This window comes from Oncorhynchus gorbuscha, linkage group LG21 (genome assembly GCF_021184085.1).
Source record: "Oncorhynchus gorbuscha isolate QuinsamMale2020 ecotype Even-year linkage group LG21, OgorEven_v1.0, whole genome shotgun sequence".
NCBI classification, from domain to species: Eukaryota; Metazoa; Chordata; class Actinopteri; order Salmoniformes; family Salmonidae; genus Oncorhynchus; species Oncorhynchus gorbuscha.
In genome coordinates this window covers 43142468-43164767 of record NC_060193.1, presented here as the reverse complement: position 1 = coordinate 43164767, position 22300 = coordinate 43142468, and the positions used below count along the sequence as shown (strand labels likewise).

General features: G+C 44.5%; 1 protein-coding gene across 1 annotated transcript in view; it reads right to left on the bottom strand.

Annotated features, from left to right (window-relative positions):
• The window catches only part of LOC124008396 (transmembrane protein 163-like), a 58795-nt gene extending 41164 nt beyond the window's left edge, over window positions 1–17631 (bottom strand). Inside the window, exons 1-2 of the mRNA XM_046319655.1 lie at window positions 17088–17631; window positions 15685–15804 (exon numbers count right to left, since the gene is read on the bottom strand). Coding sequence (XP_046175611.1) covers window positions 15685–15804; window positions 17088–17271 — 304 coding nt within the window. The 5' untranslated portion in view covers window positions 17272–17631. The remainder of the gene's footprint in view (window positions 1–15684; window positions 15805–17087) is intronic.
• Window positions 17632–22300: the final 4669 nt, after the last annotated feature.

The window sequence follows — 22300 nt, the reverse complement described above, 5'->3', positions numbered from 1 at the left end:
TGCTTGCGTGCCCTAATGAACAAGACCCAGGTTTTCTCTTTCTGCAGTCCTCCTGGGGTGTAAAGCCCCCACCCATTTATCCTTCTAAACATAGTGACACACAGTGGGTGACAGACAGATCGTTCTGGGTCATCCCAGTCCATATGTCACATGTCAAACCTCCCCACCCTCCACTCATCGTCACGGTGACTGAGGCAGGCACATCTGCCTGACAGAACACCAGCCACACCTAGAACAGAAGGACTACACCCGAAATGACACCTTTTCCCCTATATAGTGCACTATTTCTGAACAGGGCCCATAAGTCACTATATAAGTAATAGGGTGCCATTTCAGACACAGCTAGGGTCTCCGTGTGACAGGACAGATCTGGTTCGTGACCAGTCGTTTACAATGAAGGCAGGAGAGATCAATTCTACTCACTTTGTCAAGCCAGATCAAGTGTCTCAGAGAAAGGGTTTGAGAGGAGGGCTTAAACCAACGCAGCACAGTAAAGGCATCCATCTTAGGGTTGTCACATTACCCATATAGGTATCATGGTGTAACCGGTGTCACACTGCTTGAGTAACAGTACCGCTTCTTTCCTCAAGAGCCCACACTGATGTTCAGAGTTTGATCCTCTGGGTGTTTCTCAATATGCATAGGACCGTGCTCCACACTCTCACGCTTCCGAGTTCCTTCTCCAAGGGCATTCTCTTGAGTACAATCTTGTGAGGACGAGAGTTTGGAGAATGCATGAAAATGTACATAAAGAAAATGCAACGCTCATAATTATCAGCTACATGTGATTTGTATTAATTTAGCTTGCCAACTAGTTTTACATGTTTAAAAAACGACCTAAAACAAATGTTGTTATGAAAGGTAAATGGCCAGCGTTAGCTACAAATTCTGTGTGGGTTGCTAGCTAGCTACACATTTTTTATTCTATGCAGTTAAACAGACCAAAGTTAACATCTTATGGTTAGTCAGGCGTCACATGCGATGTGAGCGGGCAACTTTTCATTCCAATGTCCGAGCTCTCTCACTTCAACTCAAAACCAGCCGCCATTGACTTCAGGACATTTTGCGTAGTGTTTTAAAAATGTGGTTGCATCATACTACGTCAACAATACTGGGAATATTTCAGTTGAAGCTTGCGTCGATGCATACTTTGAAATATGTACAAATGAAGTACACATCTGAGAGTGTTCCATTTCGAATACTTTCATTACGACTCATACTCCGGCCGTTCCGTGGTCCAGTTTGCTTGCTCGGAGCATATTAAGAAACACCCCTTGTTTCACAAACACACGTAACTTCCTTATTGACACACCTTAACCAGCTGCACCACCGGAAAGCTAGCAATTCAATGGCTCAGGCAGTGGTATATGAGGTTGAGGAGTTAGTTTAACCAATTCATCTTGTTTTCGACGAGGGGAAAAAAATGTACGAGCACTCCATTTCACGCCAAACCCACTGGCAGTTAAACCCAAACCCACTGCTAGGTAAAGCCCCGCCTTATCTCAGCTCGCTGGTCACCATAGCAGCACCCACCCATAGCACGCGCTCCAGCAGGTATATCTCACTGGTCTTCCCCAAAGCCAATTCTTCCTTTGGCCGCCTTACCTTCCAGTTCTCTGCTGCCAATGACTGGAATGAACTGCAAAAATCACTGAAGCTGGAGACTCATATCTCCCTAATCTTGTTCTCATATCTCCCTCATCACCTATACATAGCCCATCTGTAAATAACCCATCCAACTACCTCATCCCCATACTGTATTTATTTATCTTGCTCCTTTGCACCCCAGTATCTCTACTGCACATTCATCTTCTGCACATCTATCATTCCAGTGTTTAATTGCTATATTGTAATTACTTCGCCACCATGGCCTATTTATTGCCTTACCTACCTCATTTGCACACACTGTATATAGACTTTTTCTACTGTATTATTGACTGTGTTTGTTTATTCCATGTGTAACTCTGTGTTGTTGTATGTGTCAAACTGCTTTGCTTTATCTTGGCCAGGTCGCACTTGTAAATTAGAACTTGTTCTCAACTAGCCTACCTGGTTAAATAAAGGTTACATTAATTAATTCATTCATTATTGAGGAAAACAGTCCTATTGTTGGAAACAAACAGCCTTATAATATCACATTTGTTTACTTTCCAAGCTATAGCACACAACTTGTGACATCAACACTAATCTCTCTCTGTCTGACTCTCTTCCTCAATCTCTCTCTGCCTCTATCTACTCCGTTCACCCAGAGTGACAGAGACAGCAGGGCAGATGGGAGATGTGTCACTCTCTCTGTCTCTCCGGAGATCTAAGTCAGTCCCTTTCCACAACATAGACGACAGATGTCATTGGTTCCTCACAGCCACTCCAGATGACTTCATTTCTGTGTCAATTCTAACAGTCAGATCCTCTGTCTGCACTGACAATTACAATGAACAAATCCTTTGTAGCATATTCGGGATCACAGATCTGACAAAAATATGATATGCAAGTGTTATGATATACCCATGTGACATGGGTTTATTATGTCAAATAATAAAATGTCCAAGAGAACGCCATCTCACAGACACAGGAAATATGTCCAGAGTGGAGAGTTTTAAAAACAGCTCTGCCTAGGTATAGAAAGGAACCGGTGATGTTCAAAGATCCTATATGGGACAGTGGACAGTGTCAGAAGATACGCTGAACAGAGAAGCTACCCATACAGACTGTTGTTGCAGTAGCAGTGCGTGGGTAAAATCACTGGGGAAGCCAAGCATGAAGAAAGCAATATTACAACCTATGTGTTTTGATCAATGCCTTGTTTGCTCTATAACCTGTTAGTTCATATGCTTTGCCACTGTGATATATACTGTAGGCCTAAGGCAGAGACAATAAGCAAACAGACTGGCAGAATAAATTCAACCACAACTTGGTTTCATCACAAAACCAGAGAGCAACATCTGTCCACAAAGCATATTGCATGTAACAAACAGTTTCATGACCTACAGCATGGTCAATCAAGTTAGTTTCCTGAATTTTCAGACTACTAAACAACTATTGATTTAGAACCACGGAGAGTTGCCGCAAGTCGCTAAGAAAACAGTGGCTGCCTCCACTATTACAGCAGCATTTCAACATCAACATCCTTAAATAACCTATGCTTAGTCTAATACGGTGACAATTAAAAGGTACCAAAACCATTTGTCCAATCAAAGTAAGCTAACTATGATGTGGCTGTCCATGGTACTGTGTGTGTGTGTGTGTGTGTGTGTGTGTGTGTGTGTGTGTGTGTGTGTGTGTGTGTGTGTGTGTGTGTGTGTGTGTGTGTGTGTGTGTGTGTGTGTGTGCGTGCGTGCGTGTGTGCGCGCGTGTGCGCGTGTGCGTGTGTGCGTGTGTGTGTGTGTGTGTGTGTGTGTGTGTGTGTGTGTGTGTGTGTGTGTGTGTGTGTGTGTGTGTGTAAGTAGAATAAACATGTTGACTCACCCTACTTGTAGAGAAAAAAAAATGCCATCCTCCTCTTTTTCATGTTGCCGAAATACTACACACACTTTTAGTTTTCCTTTCATGGGCAACGATGAGCCAGCTAGCTAATATTAGCCTACTACATTTAGCTACAGATTGAACTTCCATCCTCTCAGGCCAGGGGCACAATGTATGAATTAATGGTTGGATCAGAATCATCATTATAATCATTGTCCAGTATGGAGAATTAAGTAAACCACAAGTCCAAATCCCTATCTCCATCCATGGCTAATTTAGGAAAGGGACAATTTTAGCTAGCTGGCTAGCTAGCCACCGGAGAACAACACAATAAGATGCAACATTTTTTTTTGTTTTCCTGTCAATGAAGTTTGGTTTTATTTTTATGTGATTGGTGTGAAGCCAAATCCAAACTGGCTTCCCTTGACACTTATTTTTTGTTTGCGCCAGGAGGACATTCACAGTTGAGCTCACTCACTTTAGCTCAACGCTGACTGGCAATGATTTTATTGAAAAAATTATCAAGGGAGGCCAAATGGTGGCTGGCTTTCCTTGCATTCAATGCTACAGGTGGCAACAATGTCACACTCGTTTGAACCAGACAGCATCAGATAGATGGCCTACACATTAGAGAGACAGAGGGGCGCTGTTTTGCTCGCTTGGATGCTTTCTCCGGTGAGATACATTCAGCCTCTCAATTGAAGGAAATTTATGAAAAACAGAGATGGAATATTAATTATTTATGGTTTTTTTTTTAATTGGTACATTTTTGAGGGAAGCCTGGCTTCGCTTGCCATCAATGAATACACACCACTGTTGTGTTGGGGCCAATGCCATTGCGTTTACCCCAATAGCATTAAGCTTAACCTATGTACAGCAGTGTCAGTGTGCCAGCTGCATCTCTATCAGTGGTGGAGCAATTGAGAGCAGTTTAATCAGTTGAAATGCAGTTTACGACACTCTTTACTATCAGAGGGTAATATAACCGAAAATCTGTTTTTCCCGTAATATTCCATAGTGTACTATAATATTACAATTTTATTTGTATATTTGTTTACTGGTGTGGTTTAATGCTTGCTTGGTCAGCAAGATGGGGTGGCAGGGTAGCCTAGTGGTTAGAGCATTGGACTAGTAACCGAAAGGTTGCAAGTTCAAATCCCCAAGTTGACAAGGTACAAATCTGTTGTTCTGCCCCTGAACAGGCAGTTAACCCACTGTTCCTAGGCCGTCATTGAAAATAAGAATTTGTTCTTAACTGACTTGCCTAGTAAAATAAAGGTAAAAATAAAAATTAAAAAAGATTCTAAAATTGTGCTGGTGAACTATGTGAAATTGTATTGTGATTTACAGAAATACAGCACATTATATGTGATTTAACAATGAGTGCATGTGTGTGTGCGTGCTGTGCATAGAGATAGCTGGGACAAGCGCAGACATTCCACAGGCCCTTACCTAGCCTACACAGAGATGTGTAAAACAATGTTTTCAAAGCCTTGCTTCAAATCTGGAGTGTCTGCACCTCCAACACCCCTAACCTGCCCAGTTATGAGGATATACTGTGTTTTATGTCACACAAAGCACAATGAACCACACAACCTCCACCTCCCAAAAGTAAAAACTCAACCCATCTTGTACTCCAGTCAGCCCCCCCTATCCATCCAAGGGCAGGCAGGTGAAGTGGACATGGCCTGGTCCTTCTGTAGCTCAGTTGGTAGAGCATGGCGCTTGTAACGCCAGGGTAGTGGGTTCGATCCCCGGGACCACCCATACGTAGAATGTATGCACACATGACTGTAAGTCGCTTTGGATAAAAGCGTCTGCTAAATGGCATATATTATTATTATTATTATCACTCAGTCAACTCCATGCCCCCACACCCGCTACTCTGAGCCTCCCTCCCAATCTCCTTTCATCCCTTCCTCCCTCTGCCTGCTCCTGCTGTTCATGTGAGAACAGAGAAGGGAGAGCACCCCTCCCTCTCCCGCTCTCTCTCTCTCTCTGTTTCTCCACATGCACCTCCTGCTGCTCTTATTTTTAGACTGCAGACTCTTTGGGGGCTTGCGCTTGTAGAGACGCACAGTTCTGAATGCATGAATATGTGTTGCATCTCTCCCTCTCTCCCCCTCTCTCGTTTAGATTGTTCCTTTTTGGTTTGTTTTTCTCCGTGCATGTGGCCTTGAAGTTCTTATGTAGCATCTCAATTGCATCTTAACTGTGTGTGTGTGTGTGTGTGTGTGGTTGTGTTTGTGCGTGCGTGTGCGTGCGTGCATGCATAACTGCATGAGCGTGCGTCTGTGCATATCTCTGTGTGTGGCTTTCTCTGTCTCTCTCCAGGGTGCACAGAGTGATGTGATCTGTACTCAGGGTCTGCCTCGGGGCTGTGTGCCCTGGCATCCATCGCTCAGCCACCACCTAGACCGGTAGGGCACTCCCACTCAAAACACAGCGAACAGACACCATGGTGACATGTGGCTGGTATTTCACTAAGCCCTGTGTTGGGTAATGTGATGTGTCAAGTGTGTTGTGAAATTGACATTCAGGTCACCCAAAAAAGCAGTCAAAGGGGGGTATTTGTGAAGTAAACCAAGGAAAAGCTATTGAAATTCGAAAGGTATTATTTAGTGAAATCCAACAAGCGCAACATATTTTCAAAAAGTGCACACACACAAACATGGCAACTGTGGAGCCTGATTATGCCATGACATCCAAAGAATGGAAGAGAGAAACAGCAGATTCACCTGGAACAGGAGTGGAGAAATCCACCTTGTCAACAACAGTCATCAGTCAGAGTTGAGAAAGTTGACACACACACACATTAGGGGGGAGAGAGAGAGAGTGAAAGGGCCTCCATGCATCGACTGGCCTCAAATGGATGTGAATGAATCTGCCATTTAAGAGCCGACAACCTGCCACTGAGCGCTTGTTAATTGTATCCTGAGGAAGATGTGAAGTATCTGGGACATTTTTGTCCCTAGTTCCTACATCACAGCCAGGCTGGTGCACGTCTTCCTCCCTTCCCCTTTCCCCCTAAAAACCTGTCAGAGATGACAAACAGCTTAGAAAATGCAATTTCCGTGGTGTGATTTAGTTGTGGTCGAGTATCTTTGAAATCACATAAAGACTCAGCAAGCAGGGGACAATTAAATAACACACACAAGTAAGCTAGCTATGCTTCCCACGTTGATCACCTTGTACAACAAACACACAAGCACACGCCTATTGGCCTATTGATCTGGGCAGCAAGGAATCTATATAACCCAAGTCAAATGTACTTGTGCAACTGCACGCATCATTAAGAATTCGCACCAAAACCAGAGCTGGTTGCAACAGTTTCCCTAATGCTAATGTTTTCCTGTTTGCATACCCCAGTAGCCATCATTCTGGTAGACATCTAGCGTATAGAGAAAGACCCCAGGTCCCAGATACCCGTAATAGCCAATCAGTCACTTTTCTTACGCAGAACATACACACTGAAGAAGATGATATGGTACACACCAAAACGAACATTCCATAAAGGGTAGCAGAGCCATTTAATCCCATTTAGTCTCAATGTCAAAAAAACGTTAATTGCTTAACCTACACCACTGGTGCAATAACGCAATATCGTCAATCAATATTTGCTTTCATTGAATTCAGAACTGCGAAGGGGTGTGTACTGTGTATATGTGGTTAATGTACAGTACCAGTCAAAAGTTTGGAGAGAATGCCAAGAATGTGCAAAGCTCTCATCAAGGCAAAGGGTGGCTCCTTTGAAGAATCTCAAATATTAAATATATTTTGATTTGTTGAACACTTTTTTGGTTAATACATGATTCTATACAATATGTGTTAATTCATAGTTTTGGAGTCTTCACTATTATTCTACAATATAGAAAAAAGTTATAATAATAATAATAATAATAATAATAATATATGCCATTTAGCAGACGCTTTTATCCAAAGCGACTTACAGTCATGTGTGCATACATTCTACGTATGGGTGGTCCCGGGGATCGAACCCACTACCCTGGCGTTACAAGCACCATGCTCTACCAACTGAGCTACAGAAGGACCAAGTTAAAATAATGAAAACCCTTGTCACGACTTCCGCCAAAGTTGGCTCCTCTGTCTGTTCGGGCAGTGCTCGGCGGTCGTCGTCACCGGCCTACTAGCCGCCACCGACCCTTTTCCTTTTTCTGTTTGTTTTGTCTTATTAGTTGCACCTATTTCTAATTGTGTTTTCCTGATGGGCTTCCTTATTTAAGCCTAGTAAACCCGCCCTTGTTTTGTGCGGGATTGATTTTGTATTACGTGTTGTTGTCGTTGGGTGTGTTCGTGCTCCGGACCGTGTACCCTGTGTTTTGGGAATTGTATTTTGGTGCCATATCCTCGTCTCCTGTCTGACGGGATGAGCCCTGGAGTGGGCTAACGCAGTGTGGAATGGCCCAGACTCGGCGAGGGATCACTACCCCGATTTCACCTGCCCGATTCTGAGCTGTGTTTGATCACCCACCAGAGGGTCGGGCGGCGGGTGAACGGCTGTTCCACCTGCGACAGGAGACGAGGAGCGCGCAGGACTTGCCCTGGAGTTCCGGACCTTGGCCGCAGGAGCGGAGTGGAAAGACAGGGCTTTGATCGACCACTACCGATGTAGCCTCAGGGAGGACATCCGCAGGGAGCTAGCGTGTCGGGACACAACCCTCACCTTGGATGAACTCATAGACATGTCCATTCGTCTGGACAACCTGCTGGCTGCCCGCGGGCATCCAGAACAAGCTCTGTTGTTTTAACCCCCAGGCCCTCCTGCTCCCATCCCCATGGAATTAGGGGTTGCTGCATCGAGGGGGACCGGAGGAGGAGTTTCCTCCTGCACCAGTTGTGGTCGGCGAGGACACACGGCCGACCGGTGCTGGTGGAGCTCATCTGGGAGTCGGGAGGGCAGGTGGAGCACTACTCTGTCACCCCAGGTGAGTCAGCACCAGACTCACCCAGAGCTTCCTGTCGGTCATATGTTTGTGTTAACCTCTTTTCCTGGGTTTTCTCCCTCTCTACAGCATAAGGTGCTAGTTGATTCAGGTGCAGCTGGGAACTTCATGGATCGTGGGCTCGCGTTAAGGCTAGGGATTCCCCTGGTGTCGTTAGACCTACCTTTCCCCGTGCACTCCTTAGATAGCCGACCATTAGGGTCAGGAGTGGTCAGGGAGGCCACGGTGCCACTTTACATGGTTATTATTATATTATTATATTATATATTACATGGTAACGCAGGGGGTCATAAGGAGCGGATTAGTCTATTCCTTATCGATTCACCTGCGTTTCCAGTGGTGTTGGGAATTCCCTGGTTACCCGGTCATTTCCTGGCGACAGGGGGCTCTTAGAGAGTGGTCAGAGGAGTGTTCAGGCAGGTGTATAGGAGTTTCCGTTGGTGCGACTACGGTGGAGAGTCCAGACCAGGTTTCCACCGTGCACATACCCTCTGAATATGCGGATTTGACCTTCAGTAAGAGGAAGGCGACCAATTACCACCCCATCGTCGAGGGGACTGCGCGATAGACCTCCTGGAGAACGCTGCACTTCCTAGGAGTCACGTGTACCCATTGTCCCAGGAGGAGACAGTGGCTATGGAGACATATGTCGCTGAATCGCTGGGACAGGGGTACATTTGGCCCTCCACATCACCCGTCTCCTCAAGCTTATTTTTTTGTGAAGAAGAAGGAGGGAGGTCTGCGTCCGTGCATTAATTATCGAGGTCTAAATTCTATCACAGTGGGGTTTAGTTATCCACTACCTCTCATCGCTACAGCGGTGGAATTATTTCACGGGGCGCGCTTCTTCACAAAACTGGACCTGAGGAGTGCGTATAATCTGGTGCGTATCCGGGGAGGAGATGAGTGGAAAAACGCATTTAGTACTACATCTGGCCATTATGAGTACCTCGTCGTATGGGTTGAACAATGATCCAGCCGTCTTCCAATCCTTCGTAGACCAGATTCTCCGAGACCTGCTCGGGCAGGGGGTGGTAGTGTACATCGATGACATCCTGATCTATTCTGCCACGCGCGCGGCGCACGTATCTCTGGTGCATAAGGTACTTGGGCCACTGCTGGAGCATGACCTGTATGTCAAGGCCGAGAAATGTGTGTTCTTCAAACAGGCCGTTTCCTTCCTGGGTTATCGTATTTCCACCTCCGGGGGTGGTGATGGAGTGTGACCGCGTTACAGCCGTGCATAATTGGCCGACTCCGACCACGGTGAAAGAGGTGTAGCGGTTTTTAGGGTTTGCCAATTACTACCGGAGGTTTATCCAGGGGTTTGGTCAGGTGGCTGCTCCCATTACCTCACTGCTGAAGGGAGGACCGGTGCGCTTGCGCTGGTCAGCAGAGCCGGGCAGAGCTTTCAGTCGTCTGAAGGAGCTGTTCACCAATGCGCCCGTGTTGGCGCATCCGGACCCCTCTTTAGCGTTCATTGTGGAGGTGGATGCGTCTGAGGCTGGGGTAGGGGCCGTGCTGTCCCAGCGCAGGGGCGCGCCACCAAAGCTCCGCCCTTGTGCTTTTTTTAGAGGAAGTTCGGTCCCGCGGAGCGAAACTATGACATAGGGGACCGGGAGTTATTAGCTGTAGTCAAGGCTCTGCAGGTGTGGAGACATTGGCTTGAGGGGTCTAAGCACCCTTTTCTCATCTGGACTGACCATCATAATCTCGAGTACATCCGGGCAGTGAGGAGACTGAATCCGCGTCAGGCTGGATTGGCCATGTTCTTTATCCGGTTTCGCTTCACCATCTCGTACCGGCCAGGCTCCCAAAACACTAAAGCTGACACGCTGTCCCGCCTCTATGATACCGAGGAGCGAGCCGACTCCCATCTTTCCACCTTCATGTCTCGTGGCACCGGTAGTATGGGAGGTGGACGCGGAGATAGAGATTGCATCATGGTTAGAGCCGGCCCGTGATAAATTATTACGTTGGGCTATTACTCTACCCTCCTCGGGTCATCCTGGCATCGAGAGGACAGTGCGGAGTCTTAGTGGGAGATACTGGTGGCCCACGTTGGCTAAGGACGTGAGATTTTATGTCTCCTCCTGCTCGGTGTGCGCTCAGAGCAAGGCTCCTCGAGACTTGCCTCGAGGGAAGTTACAGCCCCTCCCCGTTCCACAACGGCCGTGGTAACACTTGTCGGTACCTTCCCCCGTCCCAGAGTTTGGAGGGCGTTTATGGAGAGACTGGGGGTCTCGGTCAGCTTGACCTTGTGTCTCCACCCCGAGAGTAATGGGCAGGTGGAGCGAGTAAACCAGGATGTGGGCAGATTTCTGAGGTCATATTGCCGGGACCGGCCAGGTGAGTGGGCGAGGTATGTTCCTTGGGCTGAGCTCACTCAGAACTCCCTCTGCCACACCTCAACGAACATGTCTCCCTTTCAGTGTGTGTTGGGCTACCAGCCGGTCCTGGCCCCAAGGCATCAGAGCCAGACCGAGGCTTCTGCGGTAGAGGAATGGGTACAGCTCTCAAAGGACACTTGGAAAGCCATCCAGGAATCGCTGAGACTGGCGGGGGAACTGCAGAAGAAGAGTGCTGACCAGCACCGCAGTGAGGCCCCAACTTCAACTTCCTACTTATTATCGTATTAACCCCTCGTTTCATGTGTCTATCCTCAGGCTGGTGGTGGCTGGTCCCCTTCAAGAAGGTGAGGTGCCTGAGGTCCCTCCGCCCCCTCTGGACATTGAGGGGTCCCCGGCGTACACAGTACATGGCATTCTGGACTCGAGAAGCCGGGTGGGGGGCCTACAGTACCTCGTGGACTGGGAGGGGTACGGTCCGGAGGAGAGGTGCTGGGTACCGGTGGGGGACATTTTGGACCCTTCACTCCTGAGAGACTTCCACCGCCTCAACCTGAATCGCCCGGCGCCTCGCCCTCCGAGTTGCCCTCGAGGCCGGTGGCGGCGCGCTGCGGGAGCCGCGCGTCAGGAGGGGGTTCTGTCACGACTTCCGCCGAAATTGGCTCCCCTGCCTGTTCGGGCAGTACTCGGCGGTTGTCGTCACCGGCCTACTAGCCGCCACCAATCCCTTTTCCTTTTTCTGTTTGTTTTGTCTTATTAGTTGCACCTGTGACTAATTGTGTTTTCCTGATGTGCCTCCTCATTTAAGGCTAGTAAACCCGCCCTTGTTTTGTGCGGGATTGATTTTGTGTTACGTGTTGTTGTCGTTGGGTGTGTTAGTGCTCCGGACCATCTACCCTGTGTTTTGGGTTGGTCAGTATTTCTCGCGCCCTGTGTTTTGGGCATTGTATTTTGGTGCCATATTAAAGTGCACTTTTCCCTTTGGAACTCTCTGCCCTCTGCGCCTGATTCTTACCTCACACACCCAGTCCCGCGTGACAACCCTTGATTGAGTAGGTGTGTTCAAATGTTTGACAAATACTGTAAGTCTGCATCCCAAATGTCACCCTGTTCTGTATATGGGCTCTGGTCAAAGGTAGTGCACTACATAGGGAATAGGGTGCCATTTGGGATTCACCCTATGTACAGTATATTTACAATGCTGGATTGTAAAGCCCCTAAATGTATTGAAGTCATTTATTGCAGGTTCTTGGTTCATGCTATGAACTGAACATCATGTACTAATAAGCATTGTTTATTAAGCAGGGAGAAAGAGTGAGAGAGAGAAAGAGGGAGAGAGAGGGTTTTTTAACTTGCCGAGAGACAGAGAGAGAGAGAAAAAGAGCGAGAGGGTTTTTTAACCTGCCGAGAGACAGAGAGGGAGAGAAAAAGAGCGAGAGGGTTTTTTAACCTGCCGAGAGACAGAGGAGAGAGAGAGAGAGAGAGAGAGAGAGAGAGAGAGAGAGAGAGAGAGAGAGAGAGAGAGAGAGAGAGAGAGAGAGACAGAGAGACAGAGAGACAGAGAGACAGAGAGACAGAGAGAGAAGTAAAGTAACTTCCACCACACACACACACTGGCAGAGAAAAAGGAGGAAGGACTGCTGCCCTCATCAGAACAGGAAATGTGCTGCTCATTTAGAAACAGGAAACTCTGCAGTGGAAAACACAATTACAGACCAGATTAATCCAATACTACAACAACAGTTGTGTGTCCCCATAATCCCATACCGCTGTGGCTAAACCAAGAGCTTGTAGAACTATTATAAATTGAATTCCTATTTCTCATTCCACACTGACACTGCATGGAGGAGGTGATTGAACATTGGCTTGTTGCCTTCTCTGTTTCTCTCTTGAGGGGCAGGATGATTTCAGGGTAATGAGATATCAGTGTGCAAGCAGATCACTTTTTACAATGGCTGTATCTTTCTCCAACTCAGTGGACTTGTGGTTAGATGATCCACCTGAGATTGGAGGATTGATACCCGGACGAGCCATTCCAAAGACTAAAAATGGGACTTGATGACTCTGCTTGGCACAAATATGTCAGTATTATAATGTACTGTTAGCTGTAGATAACAAGCATCGCTCTAGGCAAGACAAGCACACATCCTTTGATCAAGGTTTCAGTCTTCGCTATTTATATTCTTCACAGCCTTGGCTAAGTATCAAGCCTTATCTGTGTCCTGAATAGCACCTTATTCCCTCTTCCCTATATAGTGCACTATCTTTGACCAGAGCCCTATATGGGCCCTGGTCAAAAGTAGTGTACTATATAGGGAAGAGGGGGCATTTGGGACATGGCCCTTGCAACCTTGAGTTTGAAACTCCCCTGAATATTGCTGCTGAATATGGCTCCACTTTGATCTGTTCCCAGATCTGTTTCCAGTCAGCAGAAAAGCAGCAACTTCTTCTCGGCTGCTGAATCTTCACTTTACTCATACAGAGATGAATGGAGCCGCTTGGCCAATAGAAAGTTAGTGTTTTGTATTCACTTTTCACTGTTGACTATTCACAATTCACTGCTGAGTTTTCACGTATCACTGAAACCATTTGTATTAGTTGAATATATCACAAATGAAAAGACAAAATCATTTAAAGACATGGAATAAGGTCAAATCCTGTTACCAACCTTATGCGGTAAACCTGAACACCTACAGTGAACCTAGTACCTAGTACCTACTGCATCTGGGAAATCCAACTGCAACTAAAACCTAGGGTGACAATATAGCATGACTCTAAAATCAGCCATGGCGGATTGTCGACCCCCAAACAAGTGCAAATGACGAAAAAAACTCAAGTCAAATTTTAAAAGTCATGACTTGACCGACTTATAAGAGGGGTTGAGGTTCATACACTGGCCGAAATGAAATCTAATTCCATACTGATTCCACCCTGCAACCCCAAAAGCAAAACATGAGTCATCTTATCCACATGGGTCCCATCCTGAAGAAGTCTTGTGGAGCTAATATCACACACAAAAGAGCTCGTGAGAGCTATAGAAGTTACTGTATTCTAATACAATACAGAGAAATCGGAGCTTTTCAATAACTATTCCAACATGCTTTGCTTGTTTGCTTTATTGTCAATATGTCCACCTCACAGATGATGTGCAGTTGAAGTCGGAGGTTTACATACACCTTAGCCAAATACATTTAAACTCAGTTTTTCACAATTCCTGACATTTAACCCTGTCTTAGGTCAGTTAGGATCACACTTTAGTTTAAGAATATGAAATGTCAGAATAATAGTAGAGAGTGATTTATTTCAGCTTCTATTTATTTCATCACATTCCCAGTGGGTCAGAATTTTGCATACACTCAAATAGTATTTGGTAGTTTTTCCTTTAAATTGTTTCACTTGGGTCAAACATTTCAGGTAGCCTTCCACAAGCTTCCCACAATACGTTGGGTGAATTTTGGCCCATTCCTCCTGACAGAGCTGGTGTAACTGAGTCAGGTTTTGTAGGTCTCCTTGCTCGCACATGCTTTTTCAGTTCTGCCCACAGATTTCCTATGGGATTGAGGTCAGGGCTTTGTGATGGTCACTCCAATACCTTGACTTTGTTGTCCTTAAGCATTTTTGCCACAACTTTGGAAGTATGCTTGGGGTCATTGTACATTTGGAATAACTATTTGCAACCAAGCTGATGTCTTGAGATGTTCCTTCAATATATCCGCATAATTTCCTCCTCATGATGACATCTTTTTTGTGAAGTGCACCAGTCCCTCCTGCAGAAAAGCACCCCTACAACATGATGCTGCTACCCCGTGCTTCACGGTTGGGATGGTGTTCTTCGGCTTGCAAGCCTCCCCCTTTTTCCTCCAAACATAACGATGGTCATTATGGCCAAACAGTTCTATTTTTGTTTCATCAGACCAGAGGATATTTCTTCAAAAACTACGATCTTTGTCCCAATGTGCAGTTGCAAACCGTAGTCTGGCTTTTTTATGGCAGTTTTGGAGCAGTGGCTTCTTCCTTGCTGAGCGGCCTTTCAGGTTATTTTGATATAGGACTTGTTTTACTGTGGATATAAATATTTTTGTACCTGTTTAATCCAGCATCTTCACAAGGTTCTTTGCTGTTGTTCTGGGATTGATTAGCACTTTTCGGACTAAGTACGTTCAGCTCTAGGAGACAGAACGTATCTCCTTCCCGAGCGTGGGCCCATGGTGTTTATACTTGCGTACTTTTGTTTGTACAGATGAACGTGGTAGCTTCAGACGTTTGCAAATTGCTCCAAAGGATGAACCAGACTTCCACTTCACAATAACAACACTTACAGTTGACCGGGGCAGATCGAGCAGGGCACAAATTTGACCAACTGACTTGTTGGAAAGGTGGCATCCTATGACGGTGTCATGTTGAAAGTCACTGAGCTCTTCATAAGCCCCATTCTACTGCCAAAGTTTGTCTTTGGAGATTTAATGGCTGTGTGCTCGATTTTATACATAATATTATTATTATTATATTATTATTATTATATTATACACCTGTCAGCAACTAGTGTGGCTGAAATAGTCAAATACACTAATTTGAAGGGGTGCCCACATACTTTTGGCCAGGTAGTGTATGTTTAGTAAACCTGTGCAGTATGGTATGTGTACTGTATGTTATGTGTTATAGTAGATGCACCCATGTGGCGTGCTATCTATAGTCACTTGCAAAATTGACAAGTTCATCAGAGTCTATTGGGAACTGTCACATTTAAAAAATCATCACCAGGAAGACATTTCCTCAAAGCCTGGTCACAGATCTGTTTGTGCTGTCTTATCAACTCACCAGGGTTGGCAAGGCAGCAGAAACAGATCTGGGACCAGGCATATTCCCTCATCCCTCAGAGAGAACAAGAGAACGAAGAAATGTATACTCACTAAAAGCTGCTACTGCCAGGATCAGCGTCACAAAGATGGAAACCCAGGAGACCCACAATGCTTTCTTGCGGTAGCTTTGAGCTTCGTGGGGCTTCAGCCTCATGCTGCTCTCCAGTAAGCCTGTCAAAAGCAACACGGTATTAAGCAAGGGTGAGATTCTTGATGCTTTTATCAATCACATCATAATCGTTTGTCCATTGCCTACAATAGATTTAAGATGATCTACATGCTATGAAGCTTCCTGGTTTCTGTAACAAAGAAAAATGAAGCAATACACAAATTTGAAGGATCCTTGTATTGTAGACTACTGAAAACCCAGAGGTGTGAGGACTGGCACAGGTGTGATAATAGTGTAGGGTTACACAGTAAACTACTGTCTCACAATAGTGATAATGATGAGGCACTGTGGGCCATCAAGAAATTGAATCTTCCAGACATGAAATCAAGTTGGTCACGAGCTGAGTCCTACCGACTGCAACCTCAAGAGCCTGGGATTTATTCACTACATCTAGCAACAAGAAACCATTTTACAGTTTAAGAACCAATTGAAAGCAAACAGAAAAAGACGGCATACACGGGGAGGGACCTACCTGAATTTGTCCAATGGAAACCCTCTTTTTCGTTACAAAACTTTTTCAGTTTGGAGTAAACGGTTTCTGTTGCGAAATGTTTTGAAACAGACTAAACATTTTGCAACAGAATCAGCATAATAAATACATACATAGTCCTCTAAAATGTGTTTTGAATAAGGTGAATTGCATATAAGAGCTAGAGGGCGTGGACATTCTTTTTATTTTAGAGTCGGCTGAGCAGAGTACCAGCATGTAGGTTAAACTATAATGGTCATTGATACATCTCTGAGATAATTGTATTCCTTAGATGTGTAGGATCGGTGATGGAGATAGTGCCCTGATATTATCAAGCGGTTAACAAACTTAACAAATGTGTTATGGCTGCCTTACTATACCCCCTTCAAGTGACGTCTAAACCATACATATTCCAAGTCTCCAGTCTGCTTAAAGAGACTACTTATAACGTACAATCAAAATTCTGGAAACGTGCTGGGAGTAACCCATAAGCGTTCAGAGGTACGTTCAGAGTAACTGACAGTTTAGTTTGTTGAGATATTTCTGCTAAAAGAAAAAATACGAAACGTACATAAAATGTTGGCTTACTTTGTACTATCGACAGACTATTATATTCTGGACTGCAATAATTTCTAGTTGCACAAAGCATTTATTTAAAAAAACTTCCTTGACAATTATTAATAATATTGCAATATTATCCAATGAAGGCGCACATATGTCACAATACAGACGCACTCGAGGCTAAAGTAGCCTATTCTACGTTTAAATAGCAGGCGTATTCTATTTTTGTTTGATTTCTCATAGTTATCGGCCTACCTTGCCCCTCCACGCTATCGCTAATCTTCATCTCCTGGTCCATCTTGAATTTAGGTTCCCCCTGACTTGCTCTTTTGGGTGGCTGTTGATCTGTCGGGTCGCACTGGCCGTTCACAGTCGACGGATCAACAATAGTTGGATCCGGGATGGTGCTCACCGGGTCTGAGGCTGTAGAGTCCGTCATTGCTCTAAATTGCGGTTCCAATTAGGCAACTCCAAAAGTCTCACACCAACGCGCGAAGTTCCGTCCTCAAGCGTTGAGTTGCGGCCGGCGGAGTGGGCTTCTGTAGATCTGAGCGCAATATCGAGCGCATCAATACCGTGCCCCCATGCCAGTCATGAATTCGAAGTCGAGTGCGAAGACAGCAGCAAGAGGACTCTAATTACGAATCTAGTTTATTTAACGAGGCCTCTGGGTTGTGTGGAATCCGTACCCATGTCCATGTCAAGTCTGCTTATCAGTGAACACTGGAGACTGTAGACATGTTTGCCACGCTACAGCAGTTCCCAGTTCGACTCCGCTGCGCGTAATGAACAACATCTGTCCCCGGTGGTTCTCGAGACAGCATCGAATTTCACTGGCGAACAGTAGGCGATTCCAAATAGTCTCAGAAGAATATTAAAGGAAAACAAACACATTCAATGAGAAATATATGTGCTTTGTGGCTTGTAACTATTTTATCAATGCCATGGACAAACACATTTTTCTATTTCTAAATATTGATTTAGTGGCCTACATCACTCTATCGAGTGTTCCTGCACATGAACTAATGTAGATGTAGACAAACATAGTATATATATTATTATTATGCCTGGACAGTATGGGGCATTCTCAGGTAAACAGCTTCTTGCTAACATAAATGTCTTATTTGTAAAGTGATTTTTCACATTCCAAGTGACTAGAGGAATGCCATTCAATAATAGTGCACTAAAGTGGCAATGGATGAATAGCCCGTAGAATAGCTCAGACCACTGTCCTTAAACTATTGGCCTATATCTAGCTATCTACTTTCCCCACTATAATAGACTGTAATGCTATGGCTTGAATGCTGGAATGTTATGTCGTTTTGCTCAAAGATCAAGACTAAAAACTGCACGCTAGAATCTCTTTGATTGCCGACCTATATACGGTGCATTCGGGAAGTATTCAGACCCCTTCACTTTTTTATGCATTTTGTTACATTGCAGCCTTATTCTAAAATTGATTCAATTGTTTTTTTCCCCCGCCTCATCAATCTACACACAATACCCCATAACGATAAAGCAAAAACTGAAATATCACATTTACATAAGTATTCAGACCCTTTACTCAGTACTTTGTTGAGTAAACTTAGGCAGCGATTACAGCTTCGAGTTTGGCACACTTGTATTTGGGGAGTTTCTCCCATTCTTCTCTGCAGATCTTCTCAAGCTCTGTTAGGTTGGATGGGGAGCATCACTGCGCAGCTATTTTCAGGTCTCTCCAGAGATGTTTGATCAGGTTTAAGTCCAGAAGCCACTCCTGTGTTGTCTTGACTGTGTGCTTAGGGTCGTTATCCTGTTGGAAGGTGAACCTTCACCCTAGTCTGAGGTCTTGAGTGCTCTGGAGTAGGTTTTCATCAAGGATCTCTCTGTACTTTGCTCTGTTCATCTTTCCCTCGATCTTGACCAGGTTCCCAGTCCCTGCTGCTGAAAAACATCCCCACAATAGGATGCTGACAACACCATGCTTCACCGTAGGGATGGTGCCAGGTTTCCTCCAGACATGACGCTTGGCATTCAGGCCAAGCAGGTGAACCACAGATGGTCTCCAATCAAGTTGTAGAAACATCTCAAGGATGATACATGGAAACAGGATGCATCTGAGCTCAATTTCAAGTTTCATAGCAAAAGGTCTGAATACTTATGTAAATAAGGTATTTCTGTTTTTATTTGTAATATATGTGCAAAAATGTCTAAAAATCTGTTTTTGCTTTGTCATTATGGGGTATTGATGAGGAATTGATTTGATTTCATTCATTTTAGAGTAAGGCTGTAACGTAACAAAATGTGGAAAAAGCCAAGGGGCCTGAAAACTTTCCCGAATGCACCATAAGTCAGTGGCACAGACCATGCAGACGGAAAGGTTACTTACTGTAAGGTACAGCCTGCCCCTATGTGGAATATTGAAACTATTACAGCACAAGGTGATTTTTGGGGGGAGAAATAAAGTGCTTTCATTTGTACTGTATTATTTTCCATATATTGCCCTATTCTTTCAATTTTGCTACGATTATAAACATACCGTAGACAATATAACTGAGAGAAAAGAAAATACCCTCTAGTGTTCAAGCAGGCCCGATAGCATTGAAGCGACACAACACGACCTATGACCCTGCATCATCATTCCCCTTGCTCTGTGGATATGCTGTCTCACCCCTTAACAGGAAGTGTAAAAGCGTCCTTATTGAACATTGTTTTTTTCAAAGCAAATTGATGTTGTGATCATGTTCATAGCACACAGTGTTCTATACTGAAAGGTTTTTACTATATGTGGGTATATGTATTGTCAGTGTCTAGGAACAGAAGGAATAACTGTTATAACTTGTCTGTAGTTCGTCTCTCTTTCGCAGGGTTGTCCACAATTAACAAAATATTCACAACTGGTTCTAAGTCATGTTGGCTTAAAGTCGAATCGAAAGAAACGCACAAAAAATCAACTTACTGACATTAGATTAACGCTGAAATTGGGGAATAACGGCTCACAATGAAATTACAAGTTCTAGCTTTATAAATGAATGACTTATTTATTGATTAAAGAGAAAGTGAACATGAATAGGCAAAGCAGTGCACACATATAAAGATTAAAGCTGTAAATAAGGTTATATTGAATCGATATTGCATTTGTGAGACATACATGTCATATGTAATACGTATCATGTGTTGCGGTGTCCATGGGTTCATTTGACTCTGGGTAAGTAGAAAAAAGGGCTTGATTGACAAAATATTGCACTATCCCTTTAATGTGAGATTGTTAGGCCTACTGTATGCTGCTAGGCTAGACTTGGCAGTCACACTTTATTTGCATAGATTGAAAATCATTTTAAATGTTTGAAAAGCTTGCAGCAAGCAATACCATTCACCTGAATCACACTTTGTTATTATACATATGAAAAATACTGCAAAGGTCCAAGATCAAACATACAGTACACTCATTCCCACAGACATGATTTTTTACCCCGCACTAACCTCTGGAAGAGGAAGGCTTCTTTCTTGGTTATCAGATCTTTCTTGTAGCCTGCCCTGAAGTGGTTGATCCGCGTGTCACAGTTCAGCAGCTGCTTGGGCTTCTAGCTAGGGCTGGGCGGTACACCATATTTTATGATATACCGGTATTTATGCAGGGACTGGTTTGGGTTTTTACTTGACCTTCTATACCGGTATTTTAATGTTTTGGTTTGTTAAATGTGATACGCCATGTGTAATGTACATTTTTATAGTTTACTTTGCTACTTGAGTCATCTCTCTCCGTGCCACTCTGTGCAAAAGAGCAAGAGGGTAAGTAATAAAATGGGGATGAGGTAGTTGGGTGTGCTATTTACAGATTGGCTATGTACAGGTACAGTGATCGGTAGGCTGCTTTGACAGCTGATGCTTAAAGTTTTAGGGAGATATATATCTCCAGTTTCAGAATTTTTTGCAATTCGCTCCAGTCATTGGCAGCAGAGAACTGGAAGGAAAGGCAGCCAAAGAAAGTGTTGGCTTTGGGGATGACCAGTGCAATATACCTGCTGGAGCGCGTGCTATGGTTGGGTGTTGCTATGGTGACCAGTGAGCTGAGATAAGGTGGGGCTTTTCATAGCAAAGACGTATAGATGACCCTGAGCCAGTGGGTTTTGCGATGGATATGTAGTGAGGGCCAGCCAACGAGAGCATACAGGTCGCAGTGGTGGGTAGTATATGGGGCTTTGGTGATAAAACGGATGGAACTGTGATAGACTACTTCCAGTTTGCTGAGTAGAGTGTTGGGGGCTATTTTGTAAATTACATCGCCAAAGTCGAGGATCGGTAGGATGGTCAGTTTTACGAGGGTATGTTTGGCAGCATGAGTGAAGGAGGCTTTGTTCAGAAATAGGAAGCTGAATCCAGATTCAATTTTGGATTGGAGATGCTTAATGTGAGTCTGGAAGGAGAGTTTACAGTCTAACCAGACACCTAGGTATTTGTAGTTGTCCACATATTCTAGGTCAGAACCGTTCAGAGTAGTGATGCTTGTCGGCGGGAGAGTGCGGGCAGCAAACAGTTGAAGAGCATGCACTTAGTTTTACTAGCATTTAAAAGCAGTTGGAGGCCACGAAAGCAGTGTTGTATGGCATTGAAGCTCGTTTGGAGGTTTGTTAGCACAGTGTCCAAAGAAGGGCCAGATGTAAACAGAATTGTGTCATCTGCTTAGAGGTGGATCAGAGAATCACCAGCAGCAAGAGCGACATCATTGATATATACAGAGAAAATAGTCGGCCTGAGAATTGAACCCTGTGGCACCCCCATAGACTGCCAGAGGTCCGGACAATAGGCCCTCCGATTTAACACACTGAACTCTATCTGAGAAGTAGTTGGTGAACCAGGCGAAGCAGTCATTTGAGAAGCCAATGCTATTGAGTCTGCTGATAAGAATACAGTGATTGGCAGTCGAAAGTCTTGGCCAGGTCAACAATGTTGATGACAACAATTCTATTTTCACATTGCTTCTTAATATAAATCTACTAGCCTTCTATAATGACACTAAAGGTTTGTGTTTCTTACATCAGCAAACAGCTAGTTTGTCTTTTCTTAGCAAATTGCCCTAAATATTGTGAGACGCTAATTGATAGCCGCTAATGCTAATGGCTAGCTAGCTAATAAATGTACTGAGTAAGAGCAAACGTAGCTAGCTAATACAGCCTGATACCAGTGATGGTGTAGACCTAAATCAGCATGTTGTTTGTGCAACAGTATCTTCTAAATCAAAGCAGAATATGCTAGGCCAATTGAGAACAAGTTCTCATTTACAACTGCGACCTGGCCAAGATAAAGAAAAGCAGTGTGACAAAAACAACCCAGTGTTACACATAAACAAACATACAGTCAATAACACAATAGAACAATCTTTGTACAGTGTGTGCAAATGTGGAACAGTAGGTAGGTAAGGCAATAAATAGGTAATGGAGGGGAAATAATTACAATTTAGCATTAACACTGGATTGATAGATGTGCAG